The following is a 21,757-nucleotide window of genomic DNA, read 5'->3' as shown; positions in this document are numbered from 1 at the left end:
TGGCAGCTAAATGGAATCGTGGTGGTGTGGAGTGCAGGCAGGCCTGAGGTTTGGTGTATAGTGAGAGATGATGCATTCGTAGATGTGCAGTTTGAGTAGATGAGATGTTTCTGTGCATTGTTAGTATTTCTCTTACTTTCAACGTTGCAGGTAAAGAACATGGTAAAGTGTATGCTGTGCTTCCAGTATTCGTTCAAGAGGGGGAGGCACTAAACGTTTTGTAAATATGAGATAATAGTTATATTAACAATTAAGACATAATGATTGCTGAATTGCCATTAAGCTTAGAAAAAGAAATCCTTGTGGCGTGTTTTACTATGTTAGACTGAGATGGACAACGAGTGCCTGAGGTCAGAACTTGCTGCTGGAACAGATGTGAATGAGCGGACCGGGTGGGCAGGGGTAGTAAGGGGACTTGGACTTTATATACATTCTTTTCCAGAAAACAACCTGAAGCAAAAATTGCTAGCATCTCTTAATTCTGGGTGGCAGATACTTGACTTACAGATTATTCTCTGTACTTTTCTGTATTTTGAAACTTTTCCACCAGAAAGTATTAAAAACCTCATACAAAGATGGTGGTTATTAGCCTGAACTCAAGCCTTTATTGATACGAGTGAAAAACAATTATTTGCAAGAAAACAGTTGGGTCATACAGTGAATTATCCAACGTTGTTTCTTTTATTCTAGCGCCATTAACTGATTTCTAATCATTGGTCCTCAACTTTTTTCCCACCTTCGTCAACCTGAGTTATTCTGTATACGCTCAGCCACCACGGTCCAAGGAGCGGAATTGGAAAAATTGTGTAGTTAGAGAAGCTCTCCCAGAAGATTCTGAGGACCCTCCCTGCCCACTGCTGCAGATGTTTAACAAGATGTAAATTGAACTTTCTCTAAACCACTGTTTTTCTTCTTTGACGCTTCTGTATCCAGGGCTCCAGAACTAGCACCTCTGAAAAGTAAAATGATCTACGCAAGCTCCAAGGATGCAATCAAAAAGAAATTTCAAGGTAAGGCCTAGCTGACTTCCGGTACTCGGCGGTGTCGTGAGCCCTGGCACGGGGACCGCCTGTTCTAAGAAGCACCTTACTCTCTTTGGAGGGCCCTGGCCACAGAGGAGGGCATCACTGCTTGTTTAGAGGAAAACCCTGGAGGCTGACCCAGCTTTCTGCGCGTCTCTGCCTTGTGCAGGCCACCCTGGGCCGAAAGGCCTGTGTTCGATATTCTGTTCCCTCGACACTGTGTGTGTACTCCTGTTCAGTCTGGTGTGAAACTAGTTTGAGATGCTGTCAAGTTTCTCACGTAGCAGGTGGGGACTAACTGGTCATACTAAGTAATAAATTTGCTGTTACCTCTGAATGTAGTTGACAGAACACAGTTGCACAAAGGAAATGTTCATAAATGGGAAGGGCTGCTCTTGTCGCTGGCTCTTCTTTGGAATGGTATGATTTTACGTTATAGACGCATCTGTGTCCAGAGGAGAGTGGCCTCAGTCCTTGGGCTGGCCAGTTATATTTGACTTGCCGCTGGGTGATTGGGACCCTGATGAGATGGCCTGGACGCACTTACTGTCTCCAGCCAGGAGGAGATGTTGGTATGATGGACAGAGCATGGGGCAAGTGCCCTTAGCCCGCTGAGGGCTAAGCTTGTCGTCTGAGTGCTGTGTGACCTCCACGGGCCGGGTTCTCCCAGCTGGGAACGGGAGGTGCGCAGTAGAAGAGGTGGCCCCCTACCTTCCTGCTGTGGCCGCTCCAGACAGCTGGGAGAGCCGCAGTCACAAGGGCTTGGCCTAGGGTCATTTTCATTTTGCTTGTTTTACTGTGACTGATTTTTATATTCTTGTAGTAGATCGGGTTTGCCCTAGCGTGTTTTACTTGGGAAAACAAAGTTCTCGCTTCCTTTCCTGCATCGTGCAGTCCTTGTCAGGCTCCTCATGTGCTTGGTTTGGTGTCGGGCTGCCCCTAGAAGTGTGTGCACTGGCCGGGGAACTGGTGTTTTGACGTGACCCCTTAGCTTCAGCACTGGCACAGGGCACCCCAGAGGGCGTCGGAGTGGATTCCTCCTCGCTCTGCGGTGCGTTCCAGTAAGGGAGCTGCTCTGTGGACTTGATCTGCTGACGTGAAAGACCATCTCCCTGGTGCCTTTTTTCCTGGTGAAACCTTCGCTGGCTTTCTCCAGTCAGTCCTGAGTGGTCCAAAAGCTGACCTGCTGTGCTTTCAGCAGCTTAAGAAATGGTCTTAAAATTATGGAAAATCAGAAAATGCAGCTGTTTAAAAGAGAGCAGCTGTTTACAGAGAAGCTACTGTATATGATTCCATAATTGAGCTCCTTTTGTGCAGTGTGGTGTTGTAATTTTGATGAGAAGGCGATCAGTAAAACATTTTACATAGTCTTAATTGTGACAGATTTCTTGATGTATTGTGCGGTGCCACTGGAGACCTGTTTTCTGGAGCAGAAGTGATCCCATTTGTAAGTGCTCTTATTCCTCAATTCAGTTGACTAAATCAACTGTACGATCAAAACATCAAATTCATATGTTTATGTATATTTCAAAAACCAAGAAAAACTTCCTAGACCTGCTTTTTAACTTGTTGAAATACAGCGCATCTGTAGAAAAGCGTACGTGAATTACGGTTGTTTCCTGGTTTAATGACCAGCGCCCCGAAGCCTTCCCGGTGCCCCTCCTCACACCACTGCCCCTACTTCTTCCCCCCAGGGACACCAGTCCCCTGGCTCCTAACAGCATAAGGTAGCTCTGGCTGATTTTGTGTTATACGAGTGGAACCGTCTAGAACATACGCTATTAAGTCTGGCTTCTTTTTGTCAGCATTAGTCTGTGAGAGTCATTCGTGATGATGCATGTGGTTACAGATTGCTCGTCACTGTGTGCTATTCCGTGGTTTGTATATGCCACGGCTTTCCCACCCACGTTTGAACTGGTCTTTTAAAACAGTTGGATATCTTAGAGAAATACGTAAGCTACTGCCATAATTCTAAATAGAATTGTTGTTTTTCCTCCCTAGGCATAAAACATGAATGTCAAGCAAATGGGCCAGAAGACCTCAATCGGGCTTGTATTGCTGAAAAGCTAGGTGGATCCTTAATTGTAGCTTTTGAAGGATGCCCTGTGTAGACCATCACTCGGTGCCACAAACTGAAAGCTTCCGTGTTTAATGTTATCCTTTCGCTATGTAAGTAAAGCTGATGCGTTTAGGCCAGGGACTCGCTGAGGGGAGCTGTCTTGTCATTTGCTAGGGTAAACTATTCCATGCACATGTGCAAATGGCCCTAAATAAATCTAAACTCTAAAGTTGTATTGGTGTGAAATTAAATTCTTACTGGCCAAATGCCTGTTTTGATTAGTTGACTTGTAAAGATTTTTGTTAAGCTCATGATTTTTAATAGTGCAGTTCACACAACAGTCCAAGGCCACATGAAGAGAACTACTGCATCTTCATTAACCTCAGTAGTTACTTTGTTTCTTTTGCTTAGAGAATTGGTCATAATCTGGTTATAATTTTGGCCCAAATTCTTTTTTCTCTGTTGAGCTAAACTGAGTAATGGAAAATAATTCTCACAACATGTAACAGCACTAATGTACTTACTAACTACGTAAGATTCTACCAGACGTGTGGCGGAGACTGCTTAGAACCAGCACCGATCTTGCACAGCACTACTTCATGCACGTGGCTGGCACACAGGAAGCAGCTCCTGCACCTGCAGCTGCTCGCTGGTCTAGTTGGGAGGCTGTTCTGAGAGTGACCTTGCATCTTGGAAATCTGGAGAATGTGCACTGTCTTGTAACAGCGAATTATAATGCAAATTTGGGCTCCAGTGTAATCCACTTCGTTGATGAAAATGGTGAGGTGGTGTATTGACAGACTGGGATACCGGGATGTCTTTAATTGTGTCTCCTTCAGAACTGTGTTGCTTCTGGTACAATAAGGTTTGGAAGAACATTATGTTTACTCTGGGGCCTGGGCAAGCTTCTTAATTTCCTAGAGTAGTTTGCCGACTGTCTGAAGCAGGGAGCGGGTGTGACGGCCGACAGCCACGGGAAGCCACGCTGAGGACACCTGGAAGTGACTGCCTTTCACATCACAGGCGTAACACTGAAAAACACAGAGATGCATAAACAGTGGAATTTAGAAGTAGCAGTACTGGCTTTATGTAATAAAGGAAGCATTTTTAATTTCTCTCTCGTGTAATTATTCATGGCTGAATTGGGGATAAAGGATTTTGCCTTCCATGTGTGGGGTTAGGTGTGGAGGTTTGGGTATTTTGGACAATTAGCGTTAAGGCCACAGCCCCCTCCTCCTCTGATTGAATGAAAAAGTTGGTATAAAAGTTGGGAGTCTTTCTCTTATTCCAAATGTTTATCCAAATGCCAGGATTTTGTCTCCTCTCTGATTCATCTGGGAGCCAAAAAAGGATACGCTTTGATCAAAGTACTTCTTTCAAAATTATCTAGAAAATAGTGCTGGCTTTACCAGCACTATTTTCTAGATAATAGTGGTTTTCTAGATAAAAGTGGTTTACTGATAAGCTGCTTGTCGTTCTTTCATCCTGAATTTGTTTTCTCTTCTGGAAAGCAGTGCTTTTAGTGAGTGTACGTTAACAGGCCTCCGAGAAGCGCTGCAGGCCCAAGGCTGCCCTTTTCAAGAATCAGCTTTGTAGGTAGAGCCAGGAGTCTAGAAGGAGAAGGTCTTTTCTGTGGCTTCACCTTGTGACGTGTGGCCCCACCTGTATGAGTACCACCACTCCTCCGTGCAGGTATGTCGGGGTGGGGCTGCTGCCGTGGGGAGGGTTTCGAGCACAGGGATGTGATGTGATGTAAACAGCTCCCAGCGGTCCACTTGACTCCAGAAATTGGGAAATGCTAACAGTCACTTATATCTCTGCCTAGGGGAGCTTTTGGATTCCTGAGGTTGGGGCCCAAGAATCCTGCTAACCAGCACTCCGGGTAATTCTGCTGCAAAATTAGAGTTTTGAGACCTCAGCTGACATTGGTGAGGAATAAAACCACAGGTATTCTCTGCTTTCAACACATTTACACTTTTATAAGTGTTAACACATTGCAGAAGTGTGTGTGGAAAGCTGACTTAGGGTTCATTTAATCATTACTCTTTTGTCCCGAGGAAGAAGCAGATAAAGCCACTGCTAACGGAAGTTCAGAGCTTGACTGTGAAGTTTGTTACTCAGAGAATATTAATCTCTAAGAAAACAGTGAGCACAGTGACTCAATAACATTAGGCTTAGTCGAGTGGTTTCCTTTTTTTAGAACTCCTCAGAGTGCTGGCTGGTCCACACACGGAAGTGCAGCTTCTGTTTCTTCACCAGTTCGTGCCCTTTGGACTATCAGAGCCTGGATATGCCCAAGGGCAGACTCATCACTTTGTCATGACCTGGGGCACTTCTGAAACGTGCAGTCAGTCTTTAGACCAAGTTCCAGCCGGGCTGCAGCTGGAAGAAGGGTCACTGCATGGTTGGCTGGAGGGGCAGCAGGAGGGGACTTACTGAGCCTGCAGCCAGTGCCTCAGTAGCCAGTCCAGAGAGGTAAAGTAACTTGTCTAAGGTCACACAGCTCATGGGCGGCACAGCTGGACAGCTCAGGTATCGTTTTCCGGTCCTAAGCTATTCCCATCACGCATCTGGAGTGCTGAGATTTTGTTCTATTTGGGGCGGGAAGGAAAACAACACTCTTCTTTTGCGTTTTGAGTCCTGTTGGCCCCAAACCTGCAGGAAGCTCAAAGAGAAGGCGTTTGTGGAGTGTCTGGTGGCTTCTAGGATCTTGTGTCTTTGCTGCCTGCAGGTCAGGCATCCCGGTGTTTGTGCATTTTATTGACCGTCACGCGGAGGTGACTGGAGGAAGCTAGTCCAGAAAGCCGCCACCAGCGTGACGGAGCTTCCGGGTCTGGAGGGGATGTTGATGGGCCTCGTGACTCTGAGCTTCAGGTCAACCCGGGAGCCTCTGCAGGGGGACTTTGGACCAGATGCTGTCAGAGCCCCCAGCTCTCCTGTCGGGGCCTGAGACATGGGCTGGGTCTGTGAGGGCAGCTGCCCGCCCCCCTCCCCAGCCCGAGGGTGGGACCTGGCCCAGGGACAGCGAGGCCCGTGGGCTCCCCCTGCCGGCCAGCCGGGAGCTGCTGCTGCTGCTGGGCCTCAGGGTGGGGGGTTGGGGAGAGAGGGGCTCACCCTGCCCTGGGCCGCCTGGTCCCCACAGGTGGACGCTGGGCCCCACCAGGCGGTCTGAGGACGGAGCCCAAAGGCAGCAGCTCGGCACCCCCAGGGTCTCCTGTGCCTTCTTTCCTGGAAGTGACCCATTCCTGTGCCCTCAGGGGGCATCTGCCTAGCGTCAGGGTCCTCGGTTCTGAAGCTGGTGTGGTGAGGGAGGGGAGCTTAGTGGAAACGCAGGCTCCTGGGCCCACGGTGGCCACTCGGATGCCAGAGACCTGGTTTGGGGCACGAGGCCATCCTGTTTCCCACCAGAAAATGGCCCCAAACCCCTACCCTTGTGTGAAGGGCCCTGTGTGCCAGAGGGTGAGTCGTGAGCCGGGCGTGGGCTCCAGGCTCACAAACCTCCCCAGGTCTCCTGACCTTGGCTGGTGTTAGAGGCGGGCCTGAAGCCTGCCCAGCCTTTCACCAGGTGAGCCACTCTCACTTTTGCAGGGTTCTTTGCAGGGTGGGGGAGGTTCCTCTCCCACAGGCACTGAAAGATGTCACGTGAGAACTGAGCCTACGGGCAGGCCCGTGGCCAGCTCAGGTGTCATCAGTCACTTCCGCTCGGGCTCCTGGCCAGAACCTGTGTCCTGCGGCCCGTGGGCTCCCTCTCCACTTTAGCCCCCTGCAGAGTTCCAGGCGGGTATGACTGTCCCCCTCAGTGGCTCCCAGTGCCCTCCTGTCTAGACCACTTGACTTCATGACCTGGCTACACAGGGCCCTCCCAGACACTCACTCTGTGTGCACCACTGTCCCCTTGGCCTTGACCCCTCCTCCTCTGACAGTGCCTCTGTGCTGAACTCCAGCTTCTGCTCACATCTCTGGGGAACTATCCCAGAATTTCCAGCACCCTGATCCCAACAGAGTTGCAACATACAAGTGCCACACAGCAGGGCCAGGTGGCCCACGTACCAAGTGCCCCCGAAAGCCAGGCCCAGGTCTTGGCTGTGCAGACTGAAAGCACTGCCCGGCCTCTGGCAGTGGCTCGCATGGGGCCTTGGGCAGCACCCTGATCTTTCCCTCCCCAAGGTCCCGAGGCTGCTGTGACAACCACCCCAGAGAGGAGTCAAACCCCCCCCCCCCACTGCGATGAATGGGATGCGGAGCTTCTCAAGCAGGTGGTGAGACCCCAGTACTCAGCTGCTTTCCCTGGGAGCACCACCCTCCCTTCCATCTGGCTGTACCTGTAGTCTAAGTTCAGCCTATCAGACCCCTCTCCCAGGATTATGGGTCCTGGAATTGAGCTGAAAGTACCAGCGAGACCCCCGCCCCCCGCCCCCGCCCCGCCAGGGTTGCTCTGATTCACCTTCTGTTCCTAGGTTGGTGCAACTGCTCCTGTCACCCTGCCTCTAAATCCTTTTTTTTTTTGCTTGAGCTCCAGGTTCCTTACAAAGCCCCTGACACACCTCCTGACCACAGATTCTGTGGGCCCCTCAGAACACAGTGGGTCCAAAGATCACCCCAAGTTCAGCTGCCTGCCCCCCCGCCCTGGGCCAGCCCTCCTGCGGCGTGGATGTTTGCCCAGGTCCGTGTTCATTCCTGGAACTCACTTCACATGACAGCCTAGGCTGCCCACAGCCCTGCTAGGGAACCGCCTCAGTTCCTCAGGGTGGAGCCCACAGGGCATCTGGCCACCAGGTGTCACGGGCCCTGCTCCCTCATCCTGCCCGGTGGGTGCTAGGGCCCGGGTGGGGAAAGCGCGGGGGGGACCAGAAACCACACTCATTCTCTCCCAAAGTGCCGGGCGACACGCGGGTTTTAATGGCATCAACACCCAGGAGGTCACACGTCAGTTGTGGTGGCAACTTCTTCCAGGGGTGAGAACTGCTGCCTCGCTGGCTGTGACCCTACAGTCTGCGCTGCAGCCTTCAGGACTCACCACCTGGACCGCCCATCGCCCGACCGCCAACCCCACAAAAGACACAACAATTGCACTGACTGATTGACATACACACCCCAAGGTCCCGGCCCCCTAGCACACACCCAGGTCTGTCACACAGCTGCTGAGGGCTTTGGCGTCTGCTGGCCGGTGGTCCAGGGCCGGTCCTAGGGAATAGTGTTTATCGAATGTGACAAAGATTCTTTTACAAACTGGGGTCTGGAAGAGCTACTTCTGGTGCTAAGAGACTCTCGTCTCTATGGCTTCTCAGAGCTACCCAAGTTGGGCCCAGATAACGCTGTGTTGGTTTGTTTATTGGTCAGGAATGTGTAAGGCATTTTGGTAAGTTGAACAGTGACTTCTTTTTCCGCAGGAAGCTCAGACAGATGTTCCCTCCTTCGAGCTGCTGCTGCCGGCCTCCTGTGAACAGAGGGCGGGGGAGGGGCAGGCTGGGCCTAGGGGCCTCGTCCCTACACCACCCTGCCTACCACCTTCCACCTTGAAAGGCCCCTGGGGCTGGAGGAGGCACCCAAGGGCTTGGCGGGGCAGAGGACAGCTTTCAGGCATCCCGGGGCGCCCAGCCCTGCCCAACCCCCGAGGGGATGGCCGGCGGCACTCACTGGTCTGTCCAGCTGCTCCTGCAGCTTCTTCACCGTGTCTTTCTCCTTTGCCAGCTGCTCCTGGGTCGTCTTCAAAAGCTCCTGTAGTTTGGTGGCAGCGCGTCCCAGGTCACTGGTTAATTTCTTCTCCTTTTCTAGTCTCTCCTGTGGGTCAGAGGGTTGAAGGGGATCAGCCTTCACGTGACGCACAGCAGGAAGGCCACCTGGCTGCGCACGTGGGGCCGAGGGTGTGAGGACGCGGCCTGCGGGTCACAGGGCTGTGCTTCAGGGTCGGGCACTGGTTGCTGAGCACCTGCCCTGTGGCCAGGGTGACGGAGGAGCTCAGCTTCAGTTCTACTCGATTTAAATCGTCACACTGGTGACGTCCAGCTGTGACACTGGACACTTAGGGATCCCCCCCGACCTCGCCAACCTCCAAATTAGGCTGGACGCTGCCCGAGGGGCCTCCGGGGGTGACAACGGGGAACCTTGTACCTTGAGCCGCGTGGCCTCCTCCGCCTCTGAGGACCCGAGGGCGCTGCTGCAGCGGAGCTTCTCCAACTCTCCCTGCAGACGACTCGACACGAGCTGAGCCTGGACAGAGCGGGGCAGCGGGTCAGGCCCCATGTGGACAGGAGGCGGGTGACGATGGCGCAGCGACACCCCCTGGGGTGGGACGCGGCTCAACCCCCTAGACCCGCCGCCCTGACCCAGAGAAGCCCCGACGGCACGGGGCAGCCTGACCTCCTCGAACTCGGCTGTGAGCTGCTGCCGCTGCGTCTGCTCGTCCTCCAGGATGGCTTCCGTCCGCTCCAGCTGCATCTTCAGCTGCACGCAAACACCGCAAACATGCTCGGAACCTGGGGCAGGCCCTCCTGGGTACCCAGGGCTCTGGGCAGCCTGACACCTGCGGCCACATCTTCTGGCTGTGCCCAGGGCCCCCTCGACCCTGCCCTGCCTGGGACAAGCGAGCGGGGAGGCCCGTGTGCCTGAAGCCCCCCTGGGGGAGGCAGGGCCCCGACCCCTGGGAACAGAAGCTGGTATGGCTGAGAAGAGACGCAGACGCAGCCCCTCTGCTGAGACCCCAGGACAGAGGAGCCTAGGCACCGCACGAGCCCTGGCGGCCTTCCCACCCCGGCGAGGCTCTGGGCGGCTGCCGCCCAGATCAGGGGTCTGGATGGCAAGGGCCCCACCAGTGATGCCCCAGCCCCCCGCCCCCCTCCCACTCTGGCGTCCTGAGGAGTCGGGCATCTGGGCAGTGGGGCCGGGAGCTGCGAGTGGCCGGAGTTTAGCCAGAGCAGAGGCTGCCGTCCCTGCCCTCCAGCTGGGTGGAAGGGCCCACACGGCAGTCAGTGATGGACACCTGGGGACGGGCTCACCACCCTAACCTCGATGGGGTCCTGCTCTGCTGAGGGGGCCTCTGGGGGGGCAGCCGGGGACCCGGCTACGTCACCATCCTCTACGTGGCTCTTCATCTCACTCAACTGCTGCCTGACCTGGAACAGGGAGGGTGGGTTTGTGCCTGACATAGCTGGATGCACCCCGCAGGAGGAAGGCAGATGCTCTCAGCAGCCAAAGCCCACGGGGGACCTGCTCTGACAACTGTGGCCTGTGTTGGCTCCCGTGCAGGTTCCCTGGGGCAGGAGAGCCAGCGCCACGAGCCCTCACCCGAGCCAAACTGTGGCCGAGGGGCCCGCAAGGGGCCCGGGCTGACCCCACATGCACTCTGTGGCAAGGCCAGCGGCGCAGAGACCCCCACGCCGGGAGCCAGGTGACCCCCGAAGGATGTGGTATGCGCGGGGCTACGGAATCTGAAGAACGGCAGGCGGCCGGTGGGCTCGGCGCAGACACTGCCGCCTGCCTCCCGCTACCCTCCTGGGTGCGGTCCCCCGTCAGGGCCTTTTGTGGGGTCCCCGACAAGCTGACACTCTTACCTCATGAAGTCCCCTCACCCCTGAGCTCCACTGCTGGGGGGCCTAAGCCCCAGACCTCTGAACCTCAAGTCTGAAGGGGCAGCAGTGTCACCCACAAAGCTTGGGTGAAGGTTCCCAGCGGGGATCTGGGGGGGGGCCCTGACAGAGCTGCCCCATGAGGGGCGCCCCAAGTGTGTGGGGCTTCACCCTCCAGGTCCTTTCCTCCTGCCAACAGCCCCAAAAGTCAACACCAGACCGCAGAGGCCAGTGACGAGGAGAAACTCGGGGCGTGTCCTCTGCATGTGGCCCAGGCCTGGCTTGGACATGGCTTTGGAGAATGGCCCTCAGACTCGGCACCTGCCCTCGGGGGCGATGGTCCCCGGTCAGGCCCGAACGACCAGAGGGGGCACCCGGGGAGCCAGAGCGTGCACCCAGCGAGGGGGCTGCTCAGTGGGTGCTGCTTTGGGAACGCCAGCCCCCCGGACCAGACCTGGGGTCTCCTCGCAGAAAGCCAGACACGTACGTTTTTCACACACACACACAGCACCCCGCGCCCACTCCCCCCACCCCCCCACGCCGGTGGCTCAGTGTTAACAGCCAACTCATGATTTAATGAAAGACCGTGCAGATCACATGGACTGTGTCTGGCCTCACGGGCTGGTACTGGAACCAGTGGGCCGCCCCCCCCGCCGCTACAAGGCCAGGCTGACCTGGCCAAGGAGCGCGGACCAGAGTCACACATCAAGGCTGAAAACCGGAAGAACCAGAGGCCCCCACGTGGCCGGGAGCCCTGCGCAGCTGCAGACAGGTCACCTGGTACCGCCCAGCGTGGAGCAGGCTGCCCTGCACACTGCAGATCTGACTGACCTGACCTGAGCCACTGCTGGGTGAGGAAGGACCCTAGTCCCACAAGAAGGACCCTAGTCCCACAGAAGGCCACGGGGCAGAAGGACCCCCCCAGAGCTCCCAGCGCAGACCTGGAGCCCCGTGGTCCCGGCAGCCACAGGCCCAGTGTGCAGCGTGGAGCAAACGTGTGAGGGGCCGTCCACACCGGGCCCAGCACAGACCGGCGCACGTCCCCTTTGACGGGACGCAGAAACACACACACCCAACCCCAGGGCACATGCCGGCCACACCAGTTCACTCACCAGGGCAAGCTCGTCGCTTTGTTTCTGGGCTTCACTCTTGGCTGCATCCAGCTGAGACTGAGATTCTAATAAAAGCTGCCTCAACTTGGACAGAAAACAGACCCGGGTGGTGGGAGAAAAGGAGAGAGAGCCAGTTCCAGTGAGTCAGCACCTCACACCCAACCAAGCACATCCACATACGCCACCCAGAGAGCCTGTGGGGCGTGGGGGAGGGGTGGGCGCAGGCCCCCAGGAGCTTCTGCTCTTTTTTGAAGACGAAGGAAGGATCGCCTTCAGTACACGCTAGTCTCAGGCCTGCACAAATGTTTGTGGATTGTCTTTTGCAAAGCGAGGCCAGAAGTCGGAGATCGAACCAGGATCAGGGGTGCCAGGCTTGTGTTCTCTGCTCCCCGAATCAGAAAACACTCAAGATTTAAATGCCTTCCCCGCAGAGATGGTGTCTCCACACCGGGTAGAGAGATCCTCTCGCTGCCAGGCTGACCTGGCTGCCCCCTGCCCTGGCCGCAGGGCCCCCACCAGGCCCACCTGCGCCGGGACACTCACCCCTGCCACCTCCGTGGCGTAGTTCTGGCACTCGGCGCTCGCGGCCGCCATGTGCTTCTCCAGCTCGGCCTCCAGATGTGACGTGTGCTCCCTCACCTGGACACAACACACATCAGGAGCCTCGAGCCGGCCAGTGGGAGGGCACAGGCCACGGGGACAGGGCGCTGGGGCCACCAGGCCCTGGGACAAGGGCTGAGAGGGGCCCCCGTGGCCTGATGGCTACGAGCCAACTGAGGCCATGCAGGGGGGTGCCCCCCAGGCCCAACACCTCCTGAAGATGCACCCTGGGGCCGCACGTGTTCTCAGACCTCAGCAGCTTTTAGGTTTACTTGCAAGGAGGGTGCGGAGTGCAGCAGGGCCACCCGGCAACCCTCCCACGGTTCATGAGGCCACGGCAGAAGCCATGGATTACCGGGGCCCAGCCACCCCGAGGTCGTAACGGCTCATTAAGGACAAGCAGGGACGTGCGGTCGGGGAAGGAAAGCCGCTAGAGGAGCCTCTGTAGCAGGATGGCAGCCCTCCGGACGGCGCCCGCACGCACCTGATCGGCACTTTCAAGTTCCCCTTTCAGCTTCCCGACAGTCTCTTCGAGATGCTTCACTGTGACCCGCGACTACAAAGCAAGAAGGGGGAGCGCCGTCAAGCACGAGCCCCGGGGGTCCATACTGGGATGCACCCCACCTCCCGGGAAGCCCTGTGGTGCCCCCGCCCCCCCCCACCCCCAGGTATGACCAGCACTCTCTTCCTTGGGGGTGGGGCTGGGGGTGGTCTCCTTGAGGCCGGGACTCAGCTGTCGGTCATTCCACAATGACACTGTTTGTGGCATCACCAAAACCCAGCAAACGTGACTCCCAAGTGACCCAGATAACCCCGTGGGCGTTTCCCCTGAATTGTATGGCATTCTGAGGGAGTGGAGTTTGGGTTCCGAGGGAAGGTGGGCCCTGGGGAGACTGGGGGCCGTGCGGTACCTTCTGGAGCTCCTCCTCCGTGGCGCTCACCCGGGCCTTCCACACCTGTTCCTCCTCCTCCACGCTCTTCTGCAGGGCTTTGAGCATGGCCTCCTGCGGGGACGGCACTGAGCAGGGCCTGGAGAGGCCCCCCCACACCCCCGTGGCTCCCCGCAACCCCCCGGCTCAAAGCCCAGAGCGGCGGCCGTGCGGGAGGAGGGGGTACAGTTCCGGAGGGGGGCCCCCGGCCGGTGTGCGAACAAGGTTGTCAGGTCTCTCGTCTCCGGTGGGTTTGCACCAGGTGGGCCTCAGCGGCCCAGGACGGGGAACCCAGGACTGGCCATCGCAGAGGGAGGCTGAGTGAGCATGGCCCCTGGAGTCGCAGGAAAGCGGATTCAAGCCGAACGCTGTCCTATCCCTTCCCATACTGTGCCCCAGACCTTCAACCTGAGCTCACCCCCTTCACCATTCAGCCAAAGAAACTGGGCCCAGAGAGGGGCAGTGACTCGCCCAAGGTCACAGAGGCCTCACCGTCTCGGCCAGGATGCTGCGGTACTGGTCACACTCGGCCTGAAGGCTGTTCTGCGTCTCCTCCGCCTCCCTCAGCTTGGCAGCCAGGTCCTGAGGGTGGAGGGCAGGACAGGGGCCTGCTGAGCCAAAATCCGATGGCCAGCTCCAGGCACTCTCCATCCCGCAGACAGGGCAGGGCACGAGTGACAGTGGCCGTGCTCACCGAGGGCTCCGTGTGCGCTGGTGGCTGCTTCAGCAGCTCTGGGCCTTTCTCTTTGAGCTCCTGCAGCCAGTCGACGTAATTCTGCGACAAAAATGTTCAAGGTCGGGCGGGATGTGCCCCCACCCGCACAGGGGTCCCCCGAGAGCTGCCTCCCCTCCTACCTGGTGGGTGGGGGCAGAGAGGCCCGGGAGCAGGGCCAGCAGGGCCTCCCTGGTCTGGGCCTCCGTCAGGCTGAGCTGCTTCTCCGACTCCTCCTGGGGGCGGGGCGGGAGGGCGGGAGGGTGGTCAGCCACGGAGCTTACGGCAGCCCCGGGGGTTTCACCCCAGGAACATGTCCCCAGCCGTTCAGGGGAGGGACAAGGATCGGAGGAGACCAATGGTGGCTCCGTGGGGCCGGCTGGGCGGGGGTGTGTCTAACCTTAGCAGTCAAGTTCCGGCCACCCCACCCCAGGCCTGGCCAACTTTAAACAAACTCAGCTCTAAAGAAGGGGGATGGCAGCACCCCCTACGGGACATGCAGGTTCGCGGACACCTCCCAGCAGACACTCAGGCTCAGGTCTTCTTTCTGAGCGTGTGCATATGGGGGGCAGGGAGCGCAGAGAAGAGGGGTGGCCACCAGGGTCAGGAGCTCCTGCAACCCTGTGGGCGGGAGGATCAGGGCTGCCATGTGCTGAGGGGATAAGGCAGGTCGGGGTCTCGGCTCTCCAACAGCTCCTGGGCCCCCTGCTGCAGCTGCGCTGGCCAGAGCCCCCTCCATCCTCCCTGATGCTCCCACTTAACGCAAGAAAAAGGAGCCCAAGAAAGCGGGAAGGAGCCATAAGTAAAGCCGAGAAGGACTGCACTGTCCCTGGGGACAGATAGCCTGTCCCCACACCCTGGGGGCAGGGGGGCGGTGCAGATTTCTGGCTGAAAGTCCCATCTGGTCACCCGTCCCCAGCAGGCTGAGCCTGCCGCCTGCCCCTAAGGGCCCGAGGCCTGGAACGGCACTAGGAGCTCCCGGACTAGAGCCGGGAGTGAGGCTGTGTGTGTGACTTGGGGCCGGTGGCGGGGTATGGATGGCCGGCAGATGGACGCCCAGCCTGACCACAGCACCACGTGCCTAGACTTGAGTCTCAGAAGCCGACCCTTCTCGCTCACCTGCTGATCCGTGGCCTGCTATGGGCCCCCGACCTCGTGACCACCATTCAGGTGCCCGGGTCATGGGATGCCAAGCAAGGGCTGAGGACCCAGAGGCCAGCTCCCTGTCTTCATCTGGCTGTGTGACCACAAACAAGTCAGGTGACACCTCTGGTCACAGCTTCTGCATTTGCCACAGAAAGGCCAGACAGGCGCCCAGGTCACTCCTGGGGAGTGTAAGTGTAAGCTCCCCAGCTCCGCCTCTCGGAGGCCTCATCTGACACAGCCTCAGGCTTCCTGGGAGGCTTGTGAAAGTTGCTGCAAAGCTCATGATAACAGGACAGTAATTCTGCGTTGCAGGGGGAGCAAAAGGGAGAGGGAGGGCAGGCCTGGCCAAAGCCAGTGGTGAGGCCCCGCCTGCTCATGCTGCAGCTGCAGACCATGTCCCGGCCAGGGCCCTGGACACTGACCCACCCGTGCTCCCCCGACCTGGGCCTGAGTGCTCGCTACTAAAGACTGTCCTTCCCCCAAAGCTCAATCACGGAGCCCCTGGGCCAGGACCACAGGGGGCCTGCGAAAGCAGACAAACGTCAGGCGAGAAGAATTCACACGAGCGAAGTCCATGAACAGACCCAGCTCGGGGCCCCCGTGGCCTCCGAGGGCAAAAGGCCCAGCTGAGAAGCAGGAGACAAGGGCTTGCCGCTCCCCGCATGTCGGGGAGAAATGCGCGGCGGGAGGGCAGGAGGGCGGGCAGGAATGTGCAGCAGCCGGGCCCTGGGTGGACTTCTGAGATGCCCTGAGCCTGAGGCTGCCCTGCACGCAGTCTGTGTGGTCTGCTGAGCTGCTAGACAGAGGCGATCCCGAGGCCGATGCTGACCTTGGCCTGGGTCAGGGACCGCAGCTTCTCCTCGCAGCCCCTCTCAGCCGAGGCCAAAGCCTCCATCGCCTTCCAGTTCTTCTCTCGGAGGTCCTGGGAGGAGAGGGGAGACGGTCAACAGCCAGGCTGGTGTCCGCCGGGCGGGTGAGCCCTCTCCGACCCGTCTCTGGACCTCACAGGCCACCCCGGGCAGCACTGGCGCCAGGCTGCTCTCGGGTGGCCGGGGCCTGCGGGCGCCTTTCAGGGAGACGCGTCTGCGGGCGGCGGGGATCTGCCAGCTCTTCAGTGGGAAGAGGGTCTGCCACCAAATGGGGCCGTGTGTGTGTGTGTGTGTGTGTGTGTGTGTGTGTCTGTCTTGGGTGTGTGTGTGTGTGTGTGTGTGTGTGTGTGTGTGTGTGTCTTGGGTGTGTGTGTGTGTGTCTTGGGGGGGGGTCCAGGGGGACGGCCCGGGTCGGAGGGACGCAGCCGAGGCTCCCATGCGCCCACCGCAGAGGAGGCGCCCTACAGCCCCCTCCTCACGCCAGGTGACCACATGACCAAGCCGACCCAGTGGGAGTCAGGACCCCCGAGCCCCACCACAGGGAGCAGCCGGACGGGACAAGGAGAGGCCCCGAGCCCCCTCCGCATCCACACGGCAGGTGGCCCCTTGACACTCACGTTGTTCTTCACTTTTTGCTGCTCAACTGCCTCCTTGAGCTCCGTGGCCTCCTTCTCCAGACACCACACCTGCGACTCCAACTCCATGAGGCTGAGGGGGGATGGCGGCGTCACTGCCGGGCTCCGAGGGCCCGCGGCCGCCATAGGCCCTGTCTCAGGGCCCCTTCCTCTGCCCCAGAACACCCGTGGGGCCTGGGGCTACGGTCAGTCCCCTCCCCAAGCCGGCACAGGCTTCAGGGGAGCCCCAGCAGCCACCGTGGCCCCTCCCCTGAGGGCTGGGGGCCCAGAGGCCAGCGCTGTCCCACTTGGTGGCACTGGCTGCGGGGACGGCAGCGGTCAGAGCTGCCACAACGGCCAGTGCGCGGACGCGCCGCGGACAGTCAGGTTTCCAGATGCTCTTTCTTCTGGTAAACTGAGCCTGGTCCCACTCTGTCCCGCAGCACGCGTCAGCTGGCCCTTCCCTGCGGCCACAGCTGCCCTCGAGACTGGGCTGGGGCTCCTCGGAGGACGCCGGGGCCGGAGGCTCGGGTGGCACCGTGGCCGGCACACCCATCAACTGCATCCCTGCTCTCGGCGCTGGGACCATCCTGTGTCCAAAACCTAACTCTGCTGAGACCCGAAGGCTCCCCCTCAGTCCTGCGCCGGGGCTCCAGGGAATCAGCCCGAGACGACCCCGGATGCGTGCGGCTGGCAGGCCGGGGGGGCCATCTTTTCGCACTTCTCTCTGGACTCGAGGTCCTGCGGCTCCGTCCACCCCATCGCCCGGAAAGCGAGGGGTGGACGCTCTAGAACTGCTCTGGCTGCTCTGAGGAAGACGCTTCAAATGGACACTTAATACGTCACCTTCTGCGTTAAGATTTAGGACAGGGAAGCCCCGGGGTCGCACAAAAGCTGACATCCAGAAGCCGCCAACGCCGACTTGAAGCAACACAACAGGGCCCCTCTGGGAGCAGGAGGAAGCCCGTCTGAAGATGCCCCCGGGGGGGACACGTTCGTATTTCTCACCAGGGGCCGGCAGTACACCACGCTAAGGAGGTGCATGAGGACCAAATAACCTCAGCGAGGCTGTGTGCACTGCCCGCTCTGACGCCCCCGAGCACCATCTCATTTTCATTCTAAGTACCGTTTGCATGTGGCCTTGAAGACGGCTGTCGACTTCTTGGATGTTGGTTTCAGGCCACAGGACCTGACCCCACCCTCAAAGCTCCAGTGGGACCCCTTGCAGTTTCTCCTTAAGCCGCTAGCATTCTGCACCAGCGCTGGCCCCGCACACACCCCTGCAAGAGCACCCCCAAAGGCACGAGGCCCCGAGGAAGAAGGCACAGCAGGCCGGTGGCAAGGACACGCTGACAGTCACCCCCCTTGGTAGCTACGGCCCGAGTTCCAGAACATCTGGGGCCGGATCACTCATCCTCACCCCAGAACACGATGGCCTGGCCTAGACGCAACTTCCAGATAAACAGTCTGAGAAGGAAATTTTAAAAAACCCTAATTCTGCCAAACATCTACATGATGCAAAAAGCTAGAATCAACCCTGCTTGCAGCATGACTTAGGTAACTAGCAATTAGCTGTGCAGTCCAAGAAGCTGATCGTAAAATACAAGAAGCAAAACGCTTAACAAACACCTCTCTACCCTGGCAAGTGCCGTGAGAAACAGAGTTTGCGCAAAGCTTTCTGGGAAGGTGCACGGAGAGGGTTTCCTTCTGAGTCTCCAGCAAGATGCTTTGGGGCCGCCGTGAGGCCGGCTTCCTTCCCCAGCCCCCAAACCCGAGCCCAAGGCCACGGAACATGGGCCGTGGCCTGGGGAGGCGCTGGGGAGGGGACTCACTGGCAGCAGCAGCCGGAGCAAGGGAGGTTGGTCAGTGGACGACCCAGGACATGACCGACCACCTGCATGCTTAACCCCACGTGGCTGCCCTGGGGACCCCCAGCCACGGCAGCCAGGGCCACCCCCCAAGCTCATGGACATCTGCTGAGGGACACATACCCAGCCCCCTGGCCTGAGAAGCCCACCAGATCTTAGCAACAGCAAACACACAGTCCAAGCAGGCCTGGGGCTGGGCCACTGAAGTCACCCGGCATCAACCCTGCGACCTGGTCAGCTGTGAACCGCACCGCATCCCAGATCTGTGCAAAAGCCCGGGCATCCTCCCGGGTTCTCCACTCTGGGCACGTAACCACTTTCCCGTTTGGGTTACAACTTCAGCTCCTAAATTCCCTCGCCCTGTGACGTGGAGAGAACACCCTGACCAGCCGGTCCTTCCCGGGGAGAGAAGAATGGATGGATGCATGGATGGACGGATGGACAGCGAGGCCCATCCCCCTGCCGAGGCGCAGCCACTCTTCCCACAGCCTCGCTCCTCGAAGCAGGAGCTCCCTGCAAGGTGCCCTCTTCCCTGCCCAGCCTGTCCTCGTCCTCGAGGTCACTGGAGGGATGGGGAAAGGCAGGGCGTCTCAGAGGGCTCCTCCCTGGGACCCCCGCACCCAGGCCACGGCCCCTGCCTCCTCTTACCGGGCCTGCTGCTGGTTGGCCTCCTCTCGGCTGGCCTGGAACGAGAGACAGAGCCCTGAGGTCACCACGAGACCACCTCGCATGACAGGTCATCAGGGCAGGGCCCCTGTGGGGTGGGTGGGGGCGCTCCCAGGAGGAGGTGCAGCAGACCTGGGCGTCCCGGGCCTGGCTCGCCTCCAGCAGGGCCTCGATGGAGCGGATCCTCTCCGTGAGCTGCGAGTTTTGCGCCTTGGCCTCGTCCAGCTGCCCGTGGACACTGCTCAGCTCCTCGCACCTGCTCCTCACCTCAGCCTCGGAGGACTGCAGCTTGCCGTGCAGCTCTGCGGGGAGGGAGGCCAGAGGGTTGCAGGGTGCGGGGAAGGCCGGCACAGGTGCCCCATGCTGCCCAGTGCACGCCTGCGGGCTTCCAGGCACTCCCCTGACCCCTGGGTGTCCTGTTAGCTGGTGGAGAAAGTCACAGCCTGGCTTCCTTCTCAAGGACTCACTAGGGTAGAACAGAACGCCCCCGGATCACTCAGGAAAAGATGGAAAACTGAATGGGCTCCTGTTGCAGTTTCTAAAACCTTACTCTCTGGGAGATGGGCTCACGTCGCTGAGACCAGAGGCAGGGGGGCGCCTCAACGTGCCCTCCCTCGGTGACCTCCGCTAAGCCCCACCACGGCTCTGAAAGTCCTCCACGTGTGCCTGACTCCAAACGGCGGCCCGGCCCTGGTCTCCTCCCTGAGCCCTGGCTCAGACGCCGGCCACGTCCACACGCAGCTCTGCTCAGACCTCCTGGTCCCCTCGCTGTGGCTGTTCTGCTTTCCTGTGCCCCCGCCTCTCACTCACCTACCAGGCTTGTGGATCCAACATCCACTGCCTGCCGAATCCACCAGCGCCTCCGTGGCTGCCTGGGCCCAGCCCAGGTGCCTTTGGTCCGACGACTGCAAGGCCCCATCCCTGGTCCCCACCGGGAGCCGGAGCATCCAGAAGTGCAGATGGGATCCCGCCAGCCCTGCCTGTGCTCCCCGCCCCCTCAGCACTCCACACGGCCCCTGAACTCTTCAAAGGAGGGTGGCCCGGCCCTGCCCGTCTACCCCACACTAGCCACTGCCTTCTTCTCCAGTCTCGCTTGCTGACCTGCATCTGTTTCTTGTACAGGCCAAGTTCAAGTTCACTCCCATTCTCAGGGGCCCCTTCGCGGTTTCTGTGAGGCTGGCCTCTCCCCATCATCCAGACCTTGGGCTTAAACATCCCCTTCTCCCCAGAGAGGCCTCCCCTGACCACTCAAAGCCACACCCGGCCCATCACAGCAGGGGTCAGCAAACTAGGCCCTTGGGCCAACCCAGCCCACAACGTGTTCTTGAAAATAAAGCTTTATTGGCACGCAGCCAGGTCTGTCTGTCTAGGGTGGCTTTTGCACTGTGGCAGCAGAGCTGAGCAGTTGTGACAAATACCATTTGGCCTACAAAGCCGGAAGTATTTACTGCCTAGCCCTTCACAGACACAGCCTGCCGTTTCTAGGGCCTGCTCTCGGTCACGCTGCCTACCTGAAGTCTGTCGACATGGGTCCATCTACTGTGCCCGTCTCTCCTGCCAGAACGCGGCCCCAAGCCCGCTGCTTCACTCCCGGCCGAGCCCCAGGCACCCACAGGAGTGCTCGGCCCCCAGCAGCGGCTCCAGAAGTACTGGTGAGCCCTCACGGGCACGGTCTGCCCTGCTTCTCTAGGGGCCCTTGGTGCCCTGGGTTTCGTCACCACCTCCCGTTTGAGAAGGTGACTTGTGAACACAGGGGGACCATAAACCCACCTTCCAAATCTGGCCTCCAGGCCTGACTGGGCTGGAAGAGAAGGCCGGCAGCAGCCCCAGGAGCATCACGGCTCCAGGTGGGCCCCACAGCAAGTGACGCTGAAGGGGCAGCATCTTCCACCTTGAGCCCGCCCCCGTATCCCACCCCACAGGCCACACCCCCACAGGCTCCATCCCACCCCTATATCCAGCCCCACAGGCCCCGCCCCCACATTCAGTCCTCCGCAGCCCAGGCCTGACCCCGAGCACCCCCGGCACGTCCCCTGATGGGTGGGGAGTCAGGGGTCCCAGCTGCCCTCGCCACCCCCACCACGGAGCCAGCCCCCACACCGCCCTCACCGGCCATCTGCTGCTGCTGCTCCCGGGCCTTCTCGGCGTCCGCCCGGAGGCTGGCATGGCTGGTCTGCGAGCGGCACAGCTCCCGGCTGACCTCATCCAGGCGCTTCTGCAGGGCCTCCTCGCTCTCCTTGTGAGACGCCTGGGGGCCAGCAGAGGGAGGAGGGCTGGGAGGATGCGGCAGGAGGTGGGCCCTCAGCCGGCTCTGCCGTCTAGAGCTCCTCACACCCTGCCATCCTGTGCCGATGACTTATATAAGCCTCCTGGATTTCCAGGTCAGTTCACCTGCTAGAAAAGGCCAAGAGGCCACCCTGGACCCTGAAGAGCGGGCTCCTGGGGAAGAGGCCTCAGGTGAAGGCAGGACAGCCCCAGAAAGGCAAAGGCCCATTTTCACCTGAATGTGGCACAGGGAGAGGCTTCCTACAAGCTAAACGTCCGGCCTGAGCTGGAGATTTCCTGAGGGGGCCTGGGAAAGGGCATATGGTTGTT

General features: G+C 59.0%; 2 protein-coding genes across 3 annotated transcripts in view; one reads left to right on the top strand and one right to left on the bottom strand.

Annotated features, from left to right (window-relative positions):
• The window catches only part of DSTN (destrin, actin depolymerizing factor), a 37,150-nt gene extending 32,954 nt beyond the window's left edge, over window positions 1-4,196 (top strand). Inside the window, exons 3-4 of the mRNA XM_060031335.1 lie at window positions 934-1,010; window positions 3,024-4,196. Coding sequence (XP_059887318.1) covers window positions 934-1,010; window positions 3,024-3,133 — 187 coding nt within the window. The 3' untranslated portion in view covers window positions 3,134-4,196. The remainder of the gene's footprint in view (window positions 1-933; window positions 1,011-3,023) is intronic.
• Window positions 4,197-7,957: 3,761 nt separating this feature from the next.
• RRBP1 (ribosome binding protein 1) overlaps window positions 7,958-21,757 on the bottom strand; it is a 58,799-nt gene continuing 44,999 nt past the window's right edge. The window contains exons 8-24 of one of the 2 annotated variants that reach the window (XM_060031332.2): window positions 21,272-21,410; window positions 19,295-19,464; window positions 19,145-19,179; window positions 16,632-16,722; window positions 15,975-16,067; window positions 14,143-14,235; window positions 13,982-14,062; window positions 13,780-13,869; window positions 13,270-13,362; window positions 12,843-12,914; window positions 12,302-12,397; window positions 11,759-11,842; window positions 10,086-10,193; window positions 9,442-9,525; window positions 9,193-9,291; window positions 8,719-8,862; window positions 7,958-8,518 (exon numbers count right to left, since the gene is read on the bottom strand). In XM_060031332.2, the coding sequence (XP_059887315.1) occupies window positions 8,477-8,518; window positions 8,719-8,862; window positions 9,193-9,291; window positions 9,442-9,525; window positions 10,086-10,193; window positions 11,759-11,842; window positions 12,302-12,397; window positions 12,843-12,914; window positions 13,270-13,362; window positions 13,780-13,869; window positions 13,982-14,062; window positions 14,143-14,235; window positions 15,975-16,067; window positions 16,632-16,722; window positions 19,145-19,179; window positions 19,295-19,464; window positions 21,272-21,410 (1,614 nt within the window). In that variant the 3' untranslated portion in view covers window positions 7,958-8,476. The remainder of the gene's footprint in view (window positions 8,519-8,718; window positions 8,863-9,192; window positions 9,292-9,441; window positions 9,526-10,085; window positions 10,194-11,758; window positions 11,843-12,301; window positions 12,398-12,842; window positions 12,915-13,269; window positions 13,363-13,779; window positions 13,870-13,981; window positions 14,063-14,142; window positions 14,236-15,974; window positions 16,068-16,631; window positions 16,723-19,144; window positions 19,180-19,294; window positions 19,465-21,271; window positions 21,411-21,757) is intronic. The other variant, XM_060031331.1, reaches the window with a different exon arrangement.

Source organism: Delphinus delphis, chromosome 15 (assembly GCF_949987515.2).
Source record: "Delphinus delphis chromosome 15, mDelDel1.2, whole genome shotgun sequence".
Taxonomy (NCBI): domain Eukaryota; kingdom Metazoa; phylum Chordata; class Mammalia; order Artiodactyla; family Delphinidae; genus Delphinus; species Delphinus delphis.
Note: the sequence above shows the minus strand (reverse complement) of the source record. Positions and strands in the feature narration are given on the sequence as shown.